Source organism: Hylobates moloch, unplaced genomic scaffold (assembly GCF_009828535.3).
Source record: "Hylobates moloch isolate HMO894 unplaced genomic scaffold, HMol_V3 SCAFFOLD_24, whole genome shotgun sequence".
In the NCBI taxonomy this organism is placed as follows: Eukaryota; Metazoa; Chordata; class Mammalia; order Primates; family Hylobatidae; genus Hylobates; species Hylobates moloch.
In genome coordinates this window covers 758393-773402 of record NW_026652299.1, presented here as the reverse complement: position 1 = coordinate 773402, position 15010 = coordinate 758393, and the positions used below count along the sequence as shown (strand labels likewise).

At 49.7% G+C, this 15010-nt stretch overlaps 1 protein-coding gene across 1 annotated transcript in view; it reads right to left on the bottom strand.

Annotated features, from left to right (window-relative positions):
* Positions 1-1796: 1796 nt before the first annotated feature.
* The window catches only part of DNAAF5 (dynein axonemal assembly factor 5), a 79903-nt gene continuing 66689 nt past the window's right edge, over positions 1797-15010 (bottom strand). The window contains exon 14 of the mRNA XM_058434433.1: positions 1797-2243. Within this exon, the coding sequence (XP_058290416.1) occupies positions 1992-2243 (252 nt within the window). The 3' untranslated portion in view covers positions 1797-1991. The remainder of the gene's footprint in view (positions 2244-15010) is intronic.

Genomic DNA, 15010 nt, shown 5'->3' with positions numbered 1-15010 from the left:
TTTTTGAGACGGAGTCTCAAAAAAAATAAATAAATAAAATAAAATAAAATAAAATAAGGCCGGGCGCGGTGGCTCACGCCTGTAATCCCAGCACTTTGGGAGGCCAAGGCGGGCAGATCACGAGGTCATGAGATCGAGACCACAGTGAAACCCCGTCTCTACTAAAAATACAAAAAAAAAATTAGCCGGGCGTGGTGGCGGGCGCCTGTAGTCCCAGCTACTCGGGAGGCTGAGGCAGGAGAATGGCGTGAACTTGGGAGACGGAGCTTGCAGTGAGCCGAGATTGTGCCACTGCACTCCAGCAGGACGACACAGCGAGACTCCGTCTCAAAAAAAATAAAATAAAAAATAAAAAAACCCCATCAGATCTCGTGAGATTTACTCACTACCACTAGAACATCACAGGAGTATCCCACCCCCATGATTCAATTCCCTCCCACTGGGTCCCTCCCACGACACATGGGGATTATGGGAGCTACAATTCAAGATGAGATTTGGGTGGGGACACGGCCAAAGCATATCACAGGGTCTCACTCTGTCACCCAGGCTGGAGTGCAGTGGCATGATTTTGGCTCACTGCAACCTTTGCCTTCAGAGTTCAAGCAATTCTTGTGTCTCAGCCTCCCAAGGAGCTGGGATGACAGGTGTGCACACCATATCTGGCTACTTTTTAAATGTATTTTTAGTAGAGATGGGGTTTTCCATGTTGGCCAGGCTGGCCTCAAGTGATCTGCCCAAAATGCTGGGATTAAAAGAACACTTTTTTTCTTTTTGTTTTTGTTTTTGGTTTTTTTTTGGGGGATGGAGTCTTGCTCGGTCGCCCAGGCTGGAGTGCAGTGGTGTGACCTCGGCTCACTGCAAGCTCTGCCTCCTGGGTTCACGCCATTCTCCTGCCTCAGCCTCCTGAGTAGCTGGGACCACAGGCACATGGCACTCGCCCGGCTAATTTTTTTGTATTTTTAGTAGAGATGGGGTTTCACCATGTTAGCCAGAATGGTCTTGATCTCCTGACCTCGTGATCCACCTGCCTTGGCCTCCCAAAGTGCTGGGATTACAGGCTTGAACCACAGCACCCAGCCGTGGCCTAATAACACTTTTAGACACCACTATGGTGGCCCATAAGAAATCGCCAGGGTCCATATTTTGCACTATGACCTCACATAAACCTTTTTCTTTTTTTTTTCTCTGAGGCAGAGGCTTGCTCTGTCACCCAGGCTGGAGTGCAGTGGCGTGATCTCGGCTCACTGCAAGCTCCGCCTCCCAGGTTCATGCCATTCTCCTGCCTCAGCCTCCCAAGTAGCTGGGACTACAGGTGACCGCCACCACGCCTGGCTAATTTTTTTGTATTTTGTTAGTAGAGACAGGGTTTCACCATGTTAGCCAGGATGGTCTCGATCTCCTGACCTCGTGATCCACCCGCCTTGGCCTTCCAAAGTGCTGGGATTACAGGCGTGAGCCACTGTGCCTGGCCTTTTTTTTTTTTTGAGACAGGGTCTTGCTCTGTTGCTCAAGCTGGAGTGCAGTGGTGCCATCATAGCTCACTGCAGCCTCGACCTCCTGGGCTCAATCAATCCTCCCACTTCAGCCTCCCAAATAGCTGGGACTACAGGCACACACCACTATGCCTGGCTGATTTTTCTATTTTTTGTAGAGACGGGGTCTTGTTCTGTTGCCCAGGCTGGTCCCGAGCTCCTGACCTCGTGATCCACACGCCTCGGCCTCCCAAAGTGCTGGGATTACAGGCGTGAGCCACCGTGCCCGGCCTAATTTTTCTGTTTTTTGTAGAGACGGGGTCTTGCTCTGTTGCTCAGGCTGGTCTCAAACTCCTGGCTCAAGGAATCTGCCTAGCTGGATGTGGTGGGCACCTATAGCCTCCTTAGACTCCCAAAGTGCTGTGATTACAGGCGTGAGCCACTTCACCTGGCCAACATATTTCTTTTTCTTAGACGAAAATGGAGTCACAACAGACTGACTTTTGTGACCCGGCTTTTTCATTTGTCACAGTAAGTTGGCCTTGCTGCCTTTCGCTGTGACTGGAGACAGCTCTCCCCAGAACGAACACGCTCAGCCCCGACCAGCTCGCCGTTAATCATGCTCCGAGAAACATCCCTGAACTCACCTTTGCCCTCTTGTCCTGGGGTTTCCTTAGAATAAATTGCCGGAAGTGGAACTGCTGGGTCAAGGGTGGGGACGTTTTTATGACTTGCATCCTCCAGAAAGGTCCTCAGTGGAGGCAACGCCTTCTGGAAAACAGACCCCAGGCGGGGCAGAGCTGCTCGGGCTGCCAGGAGCTCCGCTGACTCGCTGAGTGTCCCGACTCTGTATTTGTTTTGTTTTTTTGTTTTTGAGGCGGAGTTTCACTCTTGTTGCCAGGCTGGAATGCAATAGTGTGATCTTGGCTCACTGCAACCTCTGCCTCCCAGGTTCAAGCTCAGCCTCCTGCCTCAGCCTCCCGAGGAGATGGGATTACAGGCGCGTGCCACCACGTCTGGCTAATTTTTCATATTTTTAGTAGAAATGGGGTTTCACATCCAGGCTGGTCTCGAACTCCTGACCTCAGGTGATCCGCCTGCCTCGGCCACCCAAAGTGCTGGGATTACAGGCGTGAGCCACCGTATCTTGCCCTTTCTTTTAACAGTTTCTTTTTTTATTTTGTTATTATTTTGTTATTTTTATTTTTCTTTGAGACGGAGTCTTGCTCTGTTGCCGAGGCTGGAGTGCAGTGGCACGATCTCGACTCACCGCAACCTCTGCCTCTCAGGTTCCAGTGATTCTCCTGCCTCAGCTCCATGAAGAGTTGGAATTACTGGCATGCACCACCACACCCGGCTAATTTTTTGTATTTTTAGTAGAGATGGAGTTTCACCATGTCGGCCAGGCTGGTCTCCAACTCCTGACCTCAAGCGATCCGTGTGCCTTGGCCTCCCAAAGTGCTGAGATTACAGGTGTAAGCCACCGTGCCCAGCCTGGCCAGCCTTATTTATTTCACATTTTGTTTATTTGACAGTTTAGAGGAAATTACATGACAAGTCTGAATATTAAAGTCTGAACATAAAGCCTGGCATTTGTTAGCACAAACGCTGTCTTCTTTTTTTTTTTGGAGACAGGGTCTCGCTATCACACAGGCTGGATTGCAGGGGTGTGATCATAGTTCACTGCAGCCTCAAACTCCTGGGCTCAGGCGATCCTCCTGCCTCAGCCTCCCAAAGTGCTGGGATTACGGGCATGAGCCACCGCGCCAGGCCAACCATTTGTTTTCTGTCTGAAGATGAAGAGTCGTCATTGCGATGGTTTACTGGGCGCTTCCTGTTGTGGGCAGCAGTTTTCAGGGCTCTTTGCACTGCAATCTTACTGAACCGTCAGGACAGCTCTGTGACACATGAGGACACTGAGGCCCAGAGAGATGATTTGTTTATGCTCACTCTGCTCCTAAGCGAGAGATAACACTCAAAATCCAGATCCGGCCAGGCGTGCAGGCTCACGCCTCTAATCCCAGCAGTTTGGGAGGCCGAGGTGGGAGGATTGCTTGAGCCCAGGAGTTCGAGACCAGCCTGAGCAACATGGTGAGACCCCCCCCCATCTCTACTTAATCTAGATTAAGAAAATGTGGGTGGGGCACGGTGGCTCATGCCTGTAATCCCAGCACTTTGGCAGGCTGAGGCGGGCAGATCACGAGGTCAAGAGATCGAGACCATCCTGGCTAACACGGTGAAACCCCGTCTCTACTAAAAATACAAAAAATTAGCCGGGCGTGGTGGTGGGCGCCTGTTGTCCCAGCTACTCGGGAGGCTGAGGCAGGAGAATGGCGTGAACCCGGGAGGCGGAGCTTGCAGTGAGCTGAGATCGCGCCACTGCACTCCAGCCTGGGCGACAGAGCGAGACTCCGTCTCAAAAAAAAATAAATAGGCCAGGCGCGGTGGCTCATGCTTGTAATCCCAGCACTTTGGGAGGCTGAGGCGGGCGGATCACAAGGTCAGGAGATCGAGACCATGGTGAAACCCCGTCTCTACTAAAAATACAACAACAACAAAAAATTAGCTGGGCGTGGTGGCGGGCGCCTGTAGTCCCAGCTACTCGGAGAGGCTGAGGCAGGAGAATGGCATGAATCCGGGAGGTGGAGCTTGCAGTGAGCTGAGATCACGCCACTGCACTCCAGCCTGGGTGACAGAGCGAGACTCTGTCTCAAAAAATAAATAAATAAATAAATAAATAAATAAATAAATAAATAAATAAATATTAAAAAAATAGAAAATGTGGCACATATACACCATGGAATACTATGCAGCCATAAAAAAGCATGAGTTCATGTCCTTTGTGGGGACATGGATGAAGCTGGAAAGCATCATTCTCAGTAAACTATCACAAGGACAAAAAACCAAACACAACATGTTCTCACTGACAGGTGGGAATTGAACAGTGAGAACTCATGGACACAGGAAGGGGAACATCACACTCTGGGGACTGTTGTGGGGTGGGGGGAAGGGGGAGGGATAGCATTAGGAGATATACCTAATGTAAATGACAAATTAATGGGTGCAGCACACCAACATGGCACATGTATACATATGTAACAAACCTGCACGTTGTGCACATGTACCCTAGAACTTAAAGTATAATAAATATATATATTTTTTATATATATATCTGGGGTGACAGAGGGAAACCGTGTCACAAACAATCCAGATCCGAGTGATTCCACAACCACACGCTTCAGCCACGATGCAAACTGCCACATTCATAACAACAATGTTTATGTTTTGGCTCCTGACAGGAAGGAAAAAGTTTTCTAGAAAACACACAGAAGTATTTAAAAAGTTTTAAACAAACACAGATCACTTTAATTCTATCACCAAGAGGTGACTTCTGTAAACATTTTTGTTTACTCTGTCACTTTCCCATGAACATATATGTGTATTTTCATAAAAGCGGATGCTGTAGATACCTTGTTATAATCTGCCTTTTCTTTCTTTTCTTTTCTTCTTTCTCTTTCTTTCTTTTTTTCCTTCTTTCTTTTTCTTTCTTTCTCTCTCTCTTTCTTTCTTCTTTCCTTCTTTCTCTCTGTCTCCTTCCTTCCTTCCTTTTCTTTCTTCTGTCTCTCTCTCTCTCTTTTTTTCTTTCTTTCTTTTGAGACGGAGTCTTGTTCTGTCACCCAGGCTGGAGTACAGTGGTGCGATCTCGGCTCACTGCAACCTCTGCGTCCCAGGTTCAATTGATTCTCCTGTGTCAGTCTCCCGTGTAGCTGAGATTACAGGCACACACCACCATGCCCGGCTAATTTCTGTATTTTTAGTAGAGGCGGGGTTTCACCACTTTGGCCAGGCTGGTCTTAGACAGGGTCTCACTATGTTGCCCAGGCTGGTTTCAAAGTCCTAGGCTCAAGCGACCCTCCTGCCTTAGCCTCCCAGTGTTGGGATTACAGGCGTGAGCCACTTCATCCGGCCTGCAATCTGCTTTTTCTACCTAACAGCACACGTAGAGGTCTCGCCTGTCCACAGACAGAAGTTGAGATCTCAGCGGGAGAAGAACTGGGCCCAGGCAGTGTCTCTCCTCCCTACCCAAGGCCTCACCACACTGACTGGTGGGTGGGGAGGGTGGGGGAGGGAATTCAGGGAACCAGGGAACGGGGAAGCAGTAGAGTGTGGGGTGGGTGAAGGGGCCAGGCGGAAGCACCAGACAAGAATAGGCACCCTGGGGCTGACTGGAGGCGGCCTCTGAGGCTGCGGGTGGCAGGTCTGGGGGTGGGGCTGGCACTGGGGGATTAAACAAAGCTCCCGGTTGGAACCCATGATCCCCCATACCGAGGCCACAGGGCAACTGGCAGCTGGCCAGCCTCCCCGGCCAAGGAGCCAGATCCACGAAGCAACTGCTCCAGAGGGCGTTAGAGAGGGCCAGGCTTCCCAAGTCGCTCCTTCCTCAGTCTGGCATCTGGCAAGGTTCCCAATGCCTCTTCCCTTTCCACACCTCACAAGGCTGGACACCTGGAAACCCTCCTCTTGGACACGAGGCTTCCCGTCAACCTCTCTGTTTCAGAGAGAGGCCGGAGAGGAAGCTGAGCTACCTGGAAGATGAAGCAAGGTCTCCATTTGTAACTGGGAGACACCAGGAAAACCAGCAGCCCCGAAGAGAAGGACCAGAGACCAGGAGATGAAAGGACTCCTTCCAGACACAGCCAGGAGATTCAGAAATAGCGGAAAACGGCCGGGCACAGTGGCTCACGCCTGGAATCCCAGCACTTTGGGAGGCTGAGACAGGCGGATCACCTGAGGTCAGGAGTTCGAGACCAGCCTGGCCAACATGGTGAAACCCTGTCTCTACCAAAAATACAAAATTAGCCGGGCCTGGTGGCACATGCCTGTAATCCCAGCTACTCGGGAGGCTGAGGCAAGTGAATCACTTGAACCCGGGAGGCGGAGGTTGCAGTGAGCTGAGATCGCACCACTGCCCTCCAGCCTGGGCGACAGAGCCAGACTGTGTCTCAAAATATATTTATAGCCATAATCAGAAAATACTGCGGATTTATTTTTAGACTTTGGCATCAATCTACACGTAAACCATGAAAAAGGTGAACATTTTCCATCTGTTCTATAAATAGTAACCTTGGCTCTGTAACTGCAACTGTCCAGCTATTATGAGTTGGGAGGTGGGTGGGAGGGAGAGAAAGAGGAAAGGATGGGACCCTCGTCTTCCGGGGAACAGAGGAAGGATACCATCCAAAATTGGTGGGACAAGAGACAGAGGTTTAAGTACTATAAATTATTATTATTATTATTATTTGAGGCAGAGTCTCATTCTGCCACCCACTGCAGCCTGGAACTCTCGAACTTCTGGGCTTAAGTGATCCTCCCACCTTGGCCCCCTGAATAGCTAACACTACAGGTGTGCACCACCGTGCCCATCTCATTTTGTAACTTTTTGTAGAGACAGTCTTGCTATGTTACCCAGACTGGTCTTGAAATTCCTGGCCTTGCCGGGAATGGTGGCTCATGCCTGTAATCCCAGCACTTTGGGCGGCCAAGGCGGGCGGATCACGAGGTCAGGAGATCGAGACCATCCTGGCTAACACACGGTGAAACCCCATCTCCACTAAAAATACAAAAAAATTAGCCGGGCGTGGTGGTGGGCGCCTGTAGTCCCAGCTACTTGGGAGGCTGAGGCAGGAGAATGGTGTGAACCCAGGAAGTGGAGCTTGCAGTGAGCTGAGATCGTGCCACTGCACTCCAGCCTGGGCGACAGAGCAAGACTCCGTCTCAAAAAAAAAAAAAAGAAAAAAGAAAAAGAAAAATTCCTGGCCTCAAGTGAGCCTCCTGCCTCAGTCCCCCGAAAATGCTAGTATTACAGGCACATGCCACCATGCCCAGCCAATGCCTGCTTTTCTTTTTTTTTTTTTTACGGGGTTTCACCGTGGTCTCGATCTCCTGACCTCGTGATCTGCCCACCTCGGCCTCCCAAAGTGCTGGGATTACAAGCGTGAGCCACCGCGCCCGGCCCAATGCCTGCTTTTCATATTTGTCCCACAGTCATGTAAAATGTTAACACCAGGAGAACCTGAGCAAAGTGTATACATGGGAACTCTACTATTTTTGTAATTTTTCTGTTAAAAAGTCTAAAGTTCTTTCTTTCTTCTTTCTGTTTTTTTTTGATTTTTGTTTTTTTTTTTTTTGGAGACGGAGTCTTGCTTTGTCGTTATGTTGTCAGGCTGGAGTGCAGTGGCGCAATCTCGGCTCACTGCAATCTCCACCTCCTGGGTTCAAGCGATTCCCCTGCCTCAGCCTGCCAAGTAGCTGGGACTACAGGCGCATGCCATCACGCCCAGTTAATTTTTTGTATTTTAATAGAGATGGGATTTCACCATGTTGGCCAGGATGGTCTCAATCTCCTGACCTCATGATCTGTCCGCCTCAGCCTCCCAAAGTGCTGGGATTACAGGCATGAGCCACCGTGCCCAGCCCTAAAGTTATTTCAATAAAGAATTTAAAATATATGGCCAGCTGTGGTGGCTCACACCTGTAACTCCAGCACTTTGGTAGGCCAAGGCGGGAGGATCACTTGAGGTCGGGAGTTCGAGACCAGCCTGGACAACATGGCAAAACCCCGTCTCTACTAAATGCTGGGATTACTGGCATGAGCCACTGTACCTGGCCAATAATAAAATAATTCTACAACTTTGAAAATGTAAAGTCAGTTGGAGCCCTGAGCTTGTTTTCCTGCAACTAGATGGTCCCATCTGGGGGTGATGGGAGACAGCAACAGATCATCAGGAGTTAGATTATCATAAGGAGTGAGCAACCTGGATCCCTCAAATGCATGTTCACAATGGGGTTCACGCTCCTGTGAGGACTGAATGCCGCTGCTGATCTGACAAGGTGGAGCTCAGGCGGTAATGTCAGCGATGGGAGCGGCTGTAAATACAGATGAAGCTTTACTGGCTGGCCCACTGCTCACCTCTGGCTGTGCGGCCTGGTTCCTAACAGGCCATGTTCTGTGGCCCGGGGGTTGGGGGCCCCTGCTGTAAACGACGGTCTTGGCGTGGTCAGGAGCAGAGGCCCCTGGGAGCTGGTGCTCCACCTCCTTCAAGGTGCTGGACCTCGGTGGGGCCTGTGCTCTATCCACAAGCCTGATTTCTTCCGGGTCCCGATTTTGTCTGTTGGTGGTTGTCTCCCTGTTGGAAGCCATCTCTTCCCTGGTGGAATGAATGAGCTATTAACAAATGATTTATTTATTTATTTAATTTTTTTTGGAGATGGAGTCTCATTCTGTCGCCCAGGCTGGTGTGCAGTGGCACCATCTCAGCTCACTGCAACCTCCGCCTCCCGGGTTCAAGCGACTCTCCTGCCTCGGCCTCCCAAGTAGCTGGGATTACAGGTGCCCACCACCATGAGCAGCTAATTTTTTTGTATTTTTAGTAGAGACGGGGTTTCACCATGTTGGATAGGCTGGTTTCGAACTCCTGACCTCAAGTGATCCACCCGTCTCAGCCTCCCAAAGTGCTAGGATTACAACGTGAGCCACTGCATCCGGCCATTTTTACTACACACAGGGTTTCACCATGTTGGCCAGGCTGGTCTCAAACTCCTGACCTCAAGTGATCTGCCTGCCTCAGCCTCCCAAAATGATGGAATTACAGGCATGAGCCCCTGCACACGGCCCCTTCTTCCATTCTTCCATTCTTTTATTTATTTATTTATTTATTTATTTATTTATTTATTTATTTATTTTTTTTTTTTGAGACCTGTTGCCCAGGCTGGAGTGCAGTGGTGTGATCTCGGCTCACTGCGACCTACACCTTCTGGATTCAAGCAATTCTCCTGCCTCAGCCTCCCAAGTAGCTGTGACTACAGGTGCACGCTGCCATGCCCGGCTAATTTGTTGTATTTTAGTAGACAGAGCTTCATTGTGTTACCCAGGCTGGTCTCAAACACCTGAGCTCAGGCAATCCGCCCACCTCGGCCTCCCAAAGTGCTAGGATTACAGGCATAAGCCACTGTGCCCGGGCATCAAATACTGTAAATAAACATTCAGACATTCAGAGGCTGCTAGCCTGGAGCACCTGTCATTGAGGGCCAGTCTTCCAGTCTGGACGGCCACAAAGTGGCTATTATGTGGGCACATCCCTGGAGGGGTGGGATCCACGGGTGGTGAACACGGGGCCGTGCCCTCAGCGCTGCCCCGGGAGGGAAAGAATCTGGGCTTGAAGGTTTCCTGGGCCGCAAGCAGATGGAGGAAGCACGTGGCCCTGTTCTGGCTGCATTCTCACCGGTCTTCAGACAGGAAGCCCTCGCCTGCCCGGGTCGTTCACCGTCATATTGCAGCAGGACGAGCGCAGACAAAACTTTTCAGACACTGGATTAAAGAAGGAAGAGGTTTTTATTCAGCCGGGAGCGTCGGCAGACTTGCGTTTTAAGAGCCAAGCTCCTTGAGAAAGAAATTCCTGGCCTTTTTAAAGGTTCACAACTTTAAGGGGTCCACGTAAAAGGGTCGTGATACATCAAGCAAGCGTGGGAGACGTGACTGGGGGCTGCATGCATCAGCTAACAGAACAGAAAGTTTTACAATGCCTTTTTCATATAGTGTCTAGAGTTTACAGATAACACAAGTAGTTTAGCTCAGGGGTTGATGATATTATTATTACTTTTTTTAACTCCTAGGGCCGGGTGGTGGTGCCAAGGTTGTCTGGCTATTTATCTTACTTTTGTTTTTTTTTTTTTTCTAACTTTTTGCTTCTTCTCTCCTCCTGTCTTGTGAACTAGGCAAGGTGTGGGAGGAGGGCAGCAGGAGTAGTGGTCTCCTTCCTTATCCCCCACTTTGAGAATTTTCACTAATTAGTGGGAGTTCTCACTTTTATTTTTACTTTTTGAGTCTTTTTGTGAGACAAAGTGATAGTGTTTTATGTAATACACTTGCTCCTTCAAAACTTGACATCCAGAGCGGATCATCTGAAACAACTTCTTCCTCTTTTTTTTTTTTTTGTTTTTGTTTTTGAGACGGAGTCTCGCTCTTTTGTCCAGGCCGGACTGCAGTGGCGCTATCTTGGCTCACTGCAAACTCCGCCTCCCGGGTTCACGCCATTCTCCTGCCTCAGCCTCCCGAGTAGCTGGAACTACAGGCGCCTGCCACCACGCCCGGCTAATTTTTTTTTGTATTTTTAGTAGAGACGGGGTTTCACTGTGTTAGCCAGGATGGTCTCGAGCTCCTGACCTCGTGATCCTCCCGCCTTGGCCTCCCAAAGTGCTGGGATTACAGGCGTGAGCCACCACGTCCGGCCACCTTCTTCCTCTTGAGAGAGGAAAATGACAACTGAGGTCCCCAGTTCACTCTGCCAGAAGCAAAACATTAAGCTGAAAGCTGGGCCAAGCGAGAAACTGCTTTTCCTTTTGCTCCTCAGCAGGGTGCTACAGATAAAAGGTTAAATATCCACGGGTAAGGCACTCCAAGTTCACCTTCTCTTTTGTAAAGAGCGGATTTTTGGAGCACTGGCTCTTCCCCTGCCAGTTCCTTTTCTCTTGAAACTTGTGGATTCAACGATGTGACCACACCCTCCCTGTTTCCCCTCCAGCCCACTTTTCTCCTTTATATACTGAAGGCCTAAAAGTCCTTTTTTTTTTTTTTTTGAGATGGAGTCTCGCTCTGTCGCCCAGGCTGGAGTGCAGTGGCGCTATCTTGGCTCACTGCAAGCTCCGCCTCCGGGGTTCACGCCATTCTCCTCCCTCAGCCTCCCGAGTAGCTGGGACAACAGGCGCCCGCCACCACGCCTGGCTAATTTTTTTCTATTTTTAGTAGAGACGGGGTTTCACCATATTGGTGAGGATAGTCTCGATCTCTTGACCTCGTGATCCGCCCGCCTTGGCTTCCCAAAGTGCTGGGATTACAGGCGTGAGCCACCGCGCCCAGCCTAAAAGTCATCTTTAGAAGGGCACAGACCACAGGTTGATTCTGTAATTCTGTGTTTTATTTTTTTTCCCCTTGGTCATGTCCTTAGCCTTGGCGAAATAGACTTCTAAATTGATTGAGACCTGTCTCAGATACATTTTGGTTTACACTCTGTATGTCAAATTTCTTATTTTTTATTTTTATTTATTTATTTTTGAGATGGAGTTTCGCTCTTGTCACCCAGGCTGGAGTGCAGTGGCTCGATCTCAGCTCACTGCAACCTCCACCTCCCGTGTTCCAGCAATTCTCCTGCCTCAGCCTCCCAAGTAGCTGGGATTACAGGTGTGCACCACCACACCCGGCTAATTTTGTATTTTTAGTAGAGATGTTGTTTCTCCATGTTGGTCAGGCTGGTCTCAAACTCCCAACCTCAGGTGATCTGCCTGCCTCGGCCTCCCAAAGTGCTGGGATTAACAGGCATGAGCCATTGCGCCTGGCTTTATTTTTTATTTTTTTTAGAGACGGGGTTTCACCATGTTGCCCAGGCTGGTCTGGAACTCCCGACCTCAGGTGATCCTCCCGCCTTGACCTCCAAAAGTGCTGGGATTACAGGTGTGAGCCAGCCACCCTGCCCGGCCTCAAATGTATTTTATTTTATTATTTATTTATTTATTTTGAGACGGAGTCTTTGTTGCCCAGGATGGAGTGCAGTGGCAAAATCTCAGCTCACTGTAACCTCCATCTTCCGGGTTCAAGTGATTCTCCTGCCGCAGCCTCCTGTGTAGCTGGGATTATGGGTGTGTGCCATCATGCCAGGCTAATTTTTATATTTTTAGTATCGAGGGGGGTCTCGCCATGTTGGCCAGGCTGGTCTCAAACTTCTGACCTCAGGTGATCCACCTGCCTCGGCCTCCCAAAGTGCTGGATTACACGCATGAGCCATGATGCCCGGTCTCAAATTTATTTTAGAAAGAATCGGCTGGGTGCGGTGGCTCATGCCTGTAATCCCAGCACTTTGGGAGGCCCAGGCAGGCAGATCACGAGGTCAGGAGATCGAGACTATCCTGGCTAACACGGTGAAACCCCGTCTCTACTAAAAATACCAAAAAAAAAAAAAATTAGCCGGGCGTGGTGGTGGGCGCCTGTAGTCCCAGCTACTCGGGAGGCTGAGGCGGAAGAATGGCGTGAACCTGGGAGGCGGAGCTTGCAGTGAGCCAAGATCACATCACTGCACTCCAGCCTGGGTGATAGAGCAAGACTCGGTCTCAAAAAGAAAGAAAGAAAGAAAGAAAGAAAGAAAGAATCATGTAATAATATTCTATTATTTTCCTAATCTACTCTTTAGTTTTTAAGTAATCAACAATTTTAAAAGAGTCATTCTTTCGCTGTTAAGGATATTATTCGAATTCCTCAAAATGTTTCATGATTAAACTAAAATCTGCACTTAGCAAACAAAAACAATCACATTTTGCGGCTTGTATGTACTCTGTTCATTGTTTTAAAGCTTAAATGCAAGTAAAAATGTTATAAATGGTCACATAAGAGTAACATAATGGCTGGGTGTGGTGGCTCACGCCTGTAATCCCTGCACTTTGGGAGAATGAGGCAGGCGGATCACCTGAGGTCAGGAGTTTGAGGCCAGCCTGGCCAACATGGTGAAACCCCCTCTCTACTGAAAACACAAAAATTAGCCAGGCGTGTGGCGTGCGCCTGTAATCTCAGCTACCCAGGAGGCTGAGGCAGGAGACTCACTGGAACCTGGGAGGCAGAGGCTGCAGTGAGCCGAGATTGTGCCACCGCACTCCAGCCTGGGCAGCAGAGTGAGACTCTGTCTCAAAAAAAAAAAAAAAAAGAGTAATATAATTGGGCCAGGTGCGGTGGCTCACTAATCCCAGCACTTTGGGAGGTTGAAGCGGGTGGATTACTCATGATCATGAGTTCGAGATCAGCCTGGGCAAGATGGTGAAACCTCGTTTCTACAAGAAATACAAAAAATTATCAAGGCGTGGTAGTATGTGACCGTAGTTCCAGCTACTCGAGAGGCTGAGGCATGAGAATCACTTGAACCCAGGAAGGGGAGGTTGCAGTAAGCAGAGATCACACCACTGCACTCCAGCCTGGGCGACAGAGTGAGACCTTGTCTCAAAGAAAATGAAAAAAATAAAAATAAAAAAAAAAAATAAAAAAAGGCCAGGTGCTCATGCCTGTAATCCCAGCACTTTGGGAGGCCGAGGTGGGCAGATCACGAGGTCAGGAGTTCAAGACCAGCCTGGCCAAGATGGGGAAACCCCATCTCCACTAAAAATACAAAAATTAGCCGGGCGTGGTGGCACGCACCTGTAATCCCAGCTACTCGGGAGGCTGAGGCAGGAGAATCGCTTGAACCCAGGAAGGCAGAGGTTGCAGTGAGCCGGGATCCTGCCACTGCACTCCAGCCTGGGTGACAGAGCGATACTCTGTTCCAAAACAGCAACAACAACAACAACAACAACAACATAATTGAAGCACCTCCAGTTCTGTTTCTTTGTATTTACAATCACTGCATGTTAATAAGGTTTATTTTGCATTTAATGCTTAAACACAGAAATCTGAAGTCCCGCAGGGGCTGGAGATATGGATTGTACCTAAAGCAAGTGCCAATGATTCCTAAATATTGGAGTAGTGTGCACTCTGAGTCCGTGTGTGATGGGACCCCGCTGCATCACCGGACATTGTTGGAATTTACCCAATTTTTTTTTTTTTTGAGACGGAGTCTCGCTCTGTTGCCCAGGCTGGAGTGCAGTGGCACGATCTCGGCTCACTGCAATCTCTGCCTCTGGGGTTCACACCATTCTCCTGCCTCAGCCTCCCAAGCAGCTGGGACTACAGGTGCCTGCCACCACGACGCCTGGCTAATTTTTTGTATTTTTAGTAGAGACGGGGTTTCACTGTGTTAGCCAGGATGGTCTCGATCTCCTGACCTTGTGATCCACCCGCCTGGGCCTCCCAAAGTGCTGGGATTACAGGCGTGAGCCACTGCGCCCGGCCGTGAATATACCTAAATATTGAAGGAGTGTGCGCTGTGAGTCCGTGTGTGGTGGGACCCCGCTGCATCACCGGACATTGTCGGAATTTACTTTCCCTTAGAGCATGTTTGTAAAGGATAATTAAAATGTGCTCATCGGAAGCTGTATTAAAACTCACCAGCGATTGCGACAACTGTTCAGCTTAGAATTTAGAGCAACAAAAGGTTTTTTTTAGGCGAGTGTTTTCTCACTGATATTGTATAGAAGGATGACGCATGGTGTTAATAAAAGGCAGCACGACTTTTAATTGGTGATGACTGTTTCTCAGTTCCCAGCACTTCCAGGCCTCTCGGGTCCTGCCAGCATGAGACAGAGGGCGACGAGCCCCGGAACCCAGCGCTTGATCGTGGGCGACAGAAACCAGGTCTGGGAACGGAGCCCTCGCCGCCGTGTGGTCAGAACACTGCGCCCACCCCTCAGGTGCGCCCACCCCTCAGCCTGGCTCTATGGGAGACCCCACCCTTGTCCTCTGCAGATTAGACAGACTCTGCGGTTGTGGACCCCGCCCTGCCCGGGTCCAGGTTACCGTCCGTGGGTGTGGACCCCGCTCTGCCCGGGTCCAGGTTACCGTCCGTGGG